At 43.0% G+C, this 7792-nt stretch overlaps 1 protein-coding gene and 1 long non-coding RNA gene across 2 annotated transcripts in view; one reads left to right on the top strand and one right to left on the bottom strand.

The window, feature by feature from the left end:
- The first annotated feature begins 377 nt into the window (after positions 1–377).
- The window catches only part of FARSB (phenylalanyl-tRNA synthetase subunit beta), a 35317-nt gene continuing 27902 nt past the window's right edge, over positions 378–7792 (top strand). Inside the window, exons 1-8 of the mRNA XM_059855258.1 lie at positions 378–473; positions 1493–1548; positions 2487–2641; positions 3153–3225; positions 3528–3643; positions 4073–4223; positions 4928–5036; positions 7274–7344. Coding sequence (XP_059711241.1) covers positions 416–473; positions 1493–1548; positions 2487–2641; positions 3153–3225; positions 3528–3643; positions 4073–4223; positions 4928–5036; positions 7274–7344 — 789 coding nt within the window. The 5' untranslated portion in view covers positions 378–415. The remainder of the gene's footprint in view (positions 474–1492; positions 1549–2486; positions 2642–3152; positions 3226–3527; positions 3644–4072; positions 4224–4927; positions 5037–7273; positions 7345–7792) is intronic.
- Positions 910–4995, bottom strand: LOC132331655 (uncharacterized). The gene is made up of 2 exons (XR_009487652.1): positions 4856–4995; positions 910–1076 (listed from the first exon to the last, which is right to left on the bottom strand). It is a non-coding gene; the product is annotated as an uncharacterized LOC132331655 (long non-coding RNA).

Here is a 7792-nt window from a genome sequence, read left to right as displayed (position 1 = left end):
GGCAGCGCCGGGATTCACTATCCCCCTCGGGGACAAGGATAACGCTGGGACTTGCGGTCCCCATGCGGGGACGGAGACGGGGACGGGGACAGCGGCACCGCCGGGACTCGCGGTCCCACACGGGCCGCCCCTCCCGCCCGGTGCCGGCGACAGCGCGGGGCCCCGGCTTGAGCTGATGTCACCGCCGTAGCTGCCCGCCGCGCTGCCGGAGCTCGGCGCGCGCCCGCCCCCTCCCCGGGGGCAGCACGGGCTCGGAGCAACCCCACAGCCGCCCCGGCGCGATGTCACGGCGCCGGGGAGCGCGGGGGGCGGCGGGCGCGGCCGGGGCTCTGAGGGCGGCCCGCCGGCAGCGCGGCGGGAGCGCGGCGGGGCCTGGCGGGCGCGCGGCGCAGGCGCAGCGCGGGCCCGGGCCGCCATGCCGACCGTCAGCGTGAAGCGGGAGCTGCTGTTCCAGGCGCTGGGCAGGAGCTACAGTGAGTGCCCGCCATCCCCGCCGTGCCGCGGGACGCGCCCGCCCAGCACCGCGCCCGCCCCTTGCCATCGCCATGGCCCCTCCGCCGCTGCCCGCCCCGGCCGGGGCGAAGCCCTGTGTCCGCACGGTGCCGCCGGCCGCGCCCTCCGCGCCCCGCGTGTCCCGTGGCTGCACCGGGGCTCTCGGGGAAGCTCAGACCTCAGAGCGCCGGTGGCTCCCCTGCCGCCTGCTCCTCGCCTGCCCGCGGCACGCCAGACACAGCCATGTGTCATCCCCCGCCCCTTCAGCCCATTGCCCCGACACGCACTGCTAGAGCCCAAAGCTCTCGGGAAAGTGCAACCGCGCGTCTCCCCGTGGCGGTGTCTGCTTGGAGTTTCACTGTGTTTTAGGATCTGGTTAAACGAAGATGGAGAGAAGAAGGGGGAGCAGGCAAAGCGAGCGGTGAATAGCGAGGGTTTATTCAGTCCTTCCTTGCTGGCTCACGAAGCAGATTTCAGAGCTGCTCGGCTGAAGGAGCATTCAGGACATGCAGTGGTGTCGACCAGACAGAAGCTGTGGCTCTACAGACAGCCCGGTGCATTGTCAGAACAGGGCATTGTCAGATCTGCGTTGTCAGAACGGGGCTGCGTTACTCACATGCTACAATGTAGTTGATGCAACCGCTGTAGAACAACCTGTCTGATCAGAGTAGGAGCACTTGGCAGAAGCTGCCCAGTTATTCCCTTCTGATTTCATTAACTGTTCAAACCAGAGCTGCTCTGACAGGTCCAGCTGAGGAGCTGAGCTCCAAAGATCAGAAGCCCTCCCTTGTGACTGTCAGAATACCATGTCCGTAAATCAAATATGTACTAAAGAAGCTGCTACTCAGATGCAAATATAAGGAAAAATTTACCTTTTACCTTTTTTTGTTTTTTTTCCAAAATAGCATTTGTTGTCTTGTTTGAAAACATCGTAAACACATACACAAAAATTAGGTCCGAGGTCTGCTTATTAACCAAAATTCACCCTCTTCTTTCACAGCGGATGAAGAATTTGATGAGCTTTGCTTTGAGTTTGGTTTGGAGCTTGATGAAATTGTAAGTAATGTTTTTATTTGTTGCTTTTTGACTAGATGTGGCATATTGACAGCATTGATTTTTGGTAAGAGTTTGTATGGCGTTGTTTCCAGCATATCCCTTGTTGCAATGTTGTAATGGACTTTATTAACACAGCTGTTTTAAATCTGGAAAAAACCCCTCAGACTTATAAAAGTTACTGCTTTGGAAGCAAGAGCCTCCAAGGTGGCATATTGCAATACTTCCTAGAAGTCAGCACTCTGTGCCTCTTGATCTTCAGTCTCAGGCACCATTTTATTTAGCAGCAGAAATATGGCCACAGAACATGTATTGATCATATTTTACAAGATCTGTTTGGCTTTGTTTGATACGCAGCCATCTGTGCAATATCCACAAAAAATGTATTTGTCCTGGACATTTTTACCTGACTTGTAACTAATTTATATTTGACATTTTAATTTAGGTTCTGTACTTGTGGAGATTTGCTAGCCCTGATAACCCTATCCATGCAAATCTTGTTCAAGTAGACCTGTTTTGGTTTTGCCATTTAATTTTAATTTATTGGCTTTTTAATGACGTTTATCAAAAGACATCTGAACGTCATATGTTATGCTTTATTTCAGAATAAATTTGCTTATGACAAGTCATTTGCCAATCTATTGCCAAAAATAAGGTCTCAGATCTCTACTGGGATCTGACAGCCTGGAGGTTCTTGCTTCTATAATATTTTTTCTTGAAATTAAAATTTTAATACTGAATTTTTCTTTTGGCACACTGCTTTACAGTTTCTGAATTTGAGGTTTTATGTCATCTCTTGTATTTGGTGTGTCCATCTGCTGTATAAATGCAAATTACAATGTTAAACTTCTAATTAATACAGTTCTTCCTATCATATCACTACCATACTGCTATCAATGTTAAATATATCTGGTTGAAACCACATTTTTGCTTGATTTCAGACATCTGAGAAGGACATTATAAGTAAAGAAAAAGGTGAAGAAAAGGCCAAGGGTGCATCTGATGTTGTTCTCTATAAAATTGACGTTCCTGCCAACCGCTATGATCTGCTTTGCCTGGAAGGGTTGGTCCGAGGACTGCAGGTCTTTAAGGAAAGGTAAGGCAGAGTTGTGAGATCTCTGTGTGGTTTTTTATTTGTTGAAATATGGCTCCATTTCTGGTCAGTAAACAGAACTTCCTACTTGCTTGCATTTGCAGTATGATTATATGTGTAGATGAGCTTCATCAGGTGTTCCTCTGGAGAGGATCTATTGCGTAAGCATAACTTAAAAAGACCAGACTAGAATGTTATTGGGTTTTCTATCTGTTCCAAAAAGTTTTCAATTGCTGTTCCATTTGAGACTTATCCTCTGTAAAGAACTCCTGCAGAGAAACTTCCTTGTGATCCTTTCTAATAAATACCAAAACAAATAATCTATTTCCCTTTTCTTCAATGACTTTATCTTGCTGAGTTCTTCCTTTCTAGTTCAGTAATCTGTTGACCATCCCATAAAAAACAAGTTCTGCACAGTTAGCTAATTACATGCCAAGAAACGTTACCAAGAAAGTTTTCTACATATAATTCCTACTACATTTCTGCTACAGACTTACTTCTGCTTTTGTTTTAGGATAAATCTCCCTAGGTATGAAAAGATAATACCAGCTGAGGGTGAAGGTCAGAGGCTGATTATCACTGAACAGGTAAAAGTGTTTACTGCACCTTTGTAAATGCATTGAGAGTTGCTGAAGCAGCAAGATCCCTATCAGTACGATTTTGTAAGAGCAGTGAGACTGGAAATCTTATTTGCAGAACAAAAATCTTATTTGCAGAACAAAAGCTAAAGACATTTAAATATATCTACTAGTTGTGATCTATTCTTAGGAATGAGGAGTGGGAGGAACAATAGACAAATTGGTGTGGGTGAACCTAGTAGCAGATCAAATCAAAGTTTCAGATGCAGCTGAAATCAAATCTCTTGAAGAGCTGCTGTTGTAAATTGCAGACTGCCCAGATCCGGCCTCACGCTGTGGCTGCCGTCCTGCGAAACGTAACTTTCACCAAGGACCGCTATGACAGTTTCATCGACCTCCAGGAGAAACTACACCAGAATATTTGCAGGTTAGTGCTTAAAGTAGTGTCTAGTGTCTGTGTGTATGATTTTATCACATTAAAACTGCACATCCCTATTGCAGAGAGGTGTTATGGTTATGCCAAGGAAAATCTTCTATAGGAGCTCTCTTGATTCTTCTCATTTCCTTGCCTGTTCTTGTCTGCTGCCAATACTGTTCAACATAAATAGCTGTTACAGTTCACTCAGCAGTTGAGACAGAAGTGTTTAGCAACATTCCCATTGGATTTGCCTTGACAGTTGTGTTGCTATTCATAATAATATTTATTTAAATGTTATTCATCAAATAATTTTTAGGCTTCTCAAAATTATCCTCCTGCTTTTTCAGTAAGCTCTGCTAATGCATAGAAGAGCATCATACTCTAAGAAACTCCCAGGTATTACTAGTAAAAATATTATTTTGCCTTCTTTATTTCTAGGAAAAGAGCATTAGTAGCAATAGGTACCCATGACTTGGACACCATCACTGGTCCATTTACTTATACAGCCAAAGCACCTTCTGAAATTAAATTTAAGCCCTTGAATCAATCCCAGGAGTACACAGCCTCACAAATTATGGATCTGTATAGGGTAAGTGGAATTTTTCAGACTCGTTGCACTAAATGAGTGGATAAATTTCCAAGGCTAAATATATCTCATATCCTGTTATTAGAAGTTGTTCTTACAGATAAAACACAGTTGTCTTCTGTAGCTTAACAGCCATTGAACATTCCATATTTTGCTTGTCATTTTGGAAAACACACTCTGGCCCTGGAGACAAACCCTCAAGTGTCTCTTACTGAAGAGTAAGAGAGCTCAGAATCAAGAGAGACTAAAAGGGAATTAGATTTTTGGTGGAGCACATACTTATGTCATTAGAACAAATGTAAATTTTAAATCAAATTTAGGTATGTGTCAGTATCCAGCAATTTATAACTAAAAGTATTACAGTGCTTATTTTTATCACTTTTAAGAGTTCCTATAGACTAAGGATATTTGGCAGTGTTTCTGTGCTGTGGTGAACAAGGGTATCATTTGTACAGAATGGCCTACACATGTTTGAGAGAATCCTTAAATAATCTTCAGCACTTCTGAAGAAAACCAAAAATCCAGTTCTTTCATTTCAGACTTTTCCTGCTGCTGGGAGCAAACACTCTGTGCTAGTAAAGTAGCTAACTGTAACCCAATCCTTCCCACCCTCAAAATTCCCCTCAATCACTCACCAAAGGATTGTGGCTCTGTGTAAGTTCACCTGTGAGCAGAAGTGGAGTTCAGTTTGTGCTTTGTTTCTCCAGACTGACAGCCACCTTCGGCACTATCTGCACCTGATTGAAAACAAGCCACGTTACCCTGTCATTTATGACAGCAATGGGGTTGTTCTGTCCATGCCACCAATCATCAATGGTAAGATTAATTTGTGACTGCTGTGTACTCTTACTGCTGTTTTGTGTGTGAATTACTGCATGACAGAAATGCTGATGTGTCACCGGGATTATTATGTTTTCTTAAAATTGTTTGACTTACAATTTCATAAGTTTTCTTTACTTTTCTCAGTTTAAAGATAGTCAGGCTTTTTGCTCCCTCCCTAAGCTTCTAGTGTTCGTTTTTCTCATCTTCATCAGAAAGGTGTAAAAATCCTACTGCAATCCTTTGCATTGAGCTTCTCATACTCTGCCCCAACTCAATGAAGTTCCTTGTGACAGGAACTTTTGTTATGAAAGCGTTTTGTTTAGTTAAAAGAAGCCAGCAAGAAGTTATTTTGTAAACTGGTAACTGCAACTTTGTGCTCTATTTTATGAGGTCAGAGCAGGGAACTTACCAGCATTTGGAACTACTTTTTTTATAGATAATCTTGCTATCACACTAAGTGATTTCAGAAGACTTTAATTGCTTGCAAAGAATAAATTGGTGTAGTCTTTTTGGGCATTGTTTCTAAATAAGGGTTTCCTCTAAGTGCAAAAGAAACCATGGGTGATTTTTGAGAACCAGGTTTACTGAAGCCATTTAATGGCATGTCAAGAATTACTCCTTAAAGACAGATTATTCAGTATACCTACATACTGAAGAATAGGTGAGGAATCAGTAAATTTCCCTGCACTGACCAATAAATCTGCAGTGATAATCTCTTTGGATGTATGCGTCCTAATAGACCCTACCCAGCTAACCCAAATCTCCTTAAAAGGCAGCTCAAACTCTCTGGTAGGGACTGGTAACAGTAACTGTTCTGAATTGAATTTGCTGTCAACCCCTGTGCCTGATCCTCCTTTGTTAGGCTCATTCCCACCTGGGGGTGAACCATATATGAGCACTGCATATTGTTTATATTTATGAATTAAAAAGGTTGAGCTAAATTTAACACCTGCCTCTGCTTTAGAGAATAGTATCTAAGGGAGGTTTCCAGGTCAGAGGTGCTTTTTAAACAGATGATGCAATGTAAACATCTGTATTGATTGTTTGGATTATCTACAAGCACTGAAGTGGAGGCTTGTGTTTGCTTTGAAGTGAGTCCAGAGATGCTGACTACATTCCATCTGCAAAAAGATACAGCACAGCTGTAAGGGAATACAAGATCCCTCAGTCCTAAGATCTTTGCTGCACCTAACTTCCAGTCTGGCTGTGACGTCATTTCTCAGATAGGAAACTAAACCAGAGAAGCTATATCAGGGTCAAACAAAGGAAGCAGGAATTCCCATGTATAGCCTAATGCTTTCTTTGGCTCTGGTGCAGCTGCACTAATGAGTAGTGCAAGGAAAGGCAAGAAGGACAAAGAAGCTGGGTTTGACATGATCCCACATGGTTTTAGGACTGTGTTCCCCTTCCTGCATGGTTCTGAGCCATGGAATTCACTCCAGGTGTGCACTGCCCATCTGTACCTAACAGGCAGAATGAGATCTCTGTACAGCTGCTCCAGATTGCTTGTGCCTTACTAACAGACCCCACTTTTGTAGGGAGCCATCTAGGGGGCCTTCACATCCAGTTTGCAAAAGAGATACTTCTGGCGCTTCTTCCAGACAAGAAAATTTTTTGAGTGCAACAGGGATGTGCTTCGGTGCACACATCATATCTCCCAGTACAGACAAAACAAATTCGTGCCTAGAAGGGACCCATACTAGGAACCAAATCACCACTGTAGAGCAACCTATAGGGTATCAGCAGACAGTGTCAGGAGACCACAGAATGACTATTGATAGTCATTAGTCTAAATCACTTTTTAAAACCCATTTCATTTGTTCCTGCCCAAGGAAATGACATACATCACACATGTGATGTGAATGTGGGACTAAACTCAGGGAAGATGGGATGCTGTGGCAGTGCAGAGCCCTTAGCTAACAGCAGATGGCCACTGTTCTGTTAGCTGGCTTTTCCAGCTGGCTGCCAGGATACCTGAAGATCTCTGTGTCATGCAGTGTAAAGCATAACCCAGTCAGTGTGTCTGATCTGCCTTTTTACTTTTCTTTGATTCATAAATTCAAATATAAAAAGAGTTGCTATTCTGCCAACTACTGTGAATGTTGGTGCAGTAGATAGTGGCTTTTTTAAGCTGTGGAAAATGACAGTGATCTTTCTGACACAAATCAGTATCAGTGCTATTGCAATCAAACTAATATTTCTTAACATGTTTTTGTTTTCACATGTTTTAGGAGATCATACAAAAATAACGCTAAATACCAGAAATGTGTTTATTGAATGTACAGGCACAGATATTACAAAGGTAAATTAATCTTTCCTGCTTTTGATATGCTTTAATATAATTGTTTTCCTGTTGGATAATAGAGCTCCAATTCAAAGACCTACAACCTGTGTGGAGCCAACCTTCCGATGCAAAAGTTGTAGGACTCTGGAATTCCCTGGAAACAGTTTCAGGCTTGCTCTAGATAGCGTTGTGTTTTCACTGAATTTTGATTTTACTCTATCTTTATGTTGACACTAAGTGTTCAGCTTGTATGAGAAAATAATTCAAGTAAATTAGAGACCGTATGTTCTTTTTGAGCACTTTTTCTAAATCTGAAAGACTTAGAAAAGAGTAAAATTTACTAAGACTTCCTGTTTTGGCAGAATACTATTTGTAAAGATTTATTTTGTCTCCTACTGAAAATCTGGGCTGAGGGAAGAAAGACAAGGATTTCTCTACTTAGTTATCTTTATCAAGCAGGGTTGTC

The sequence above is a fragment of the Haemorhous mexicanus genome, chromosome 10 (genome assembly GCF_027477595.1).
Source record: "Haemorhous mexicanus isolate bHaeMex1 chromosome 10, bHaeMex1.pri, whole genome shotgun sequence".
Lineage (NCBI taxonomy): Eukaryota > Metazoa > Chordata > Aves > Passeriformes > Fringillidae > Haemorhous > Haemorhous mexicanus.
Note: the sequence above shows the minus strand (reverse complement) of the source record. Positions and strands in the feature narration are given on the sequence as shown.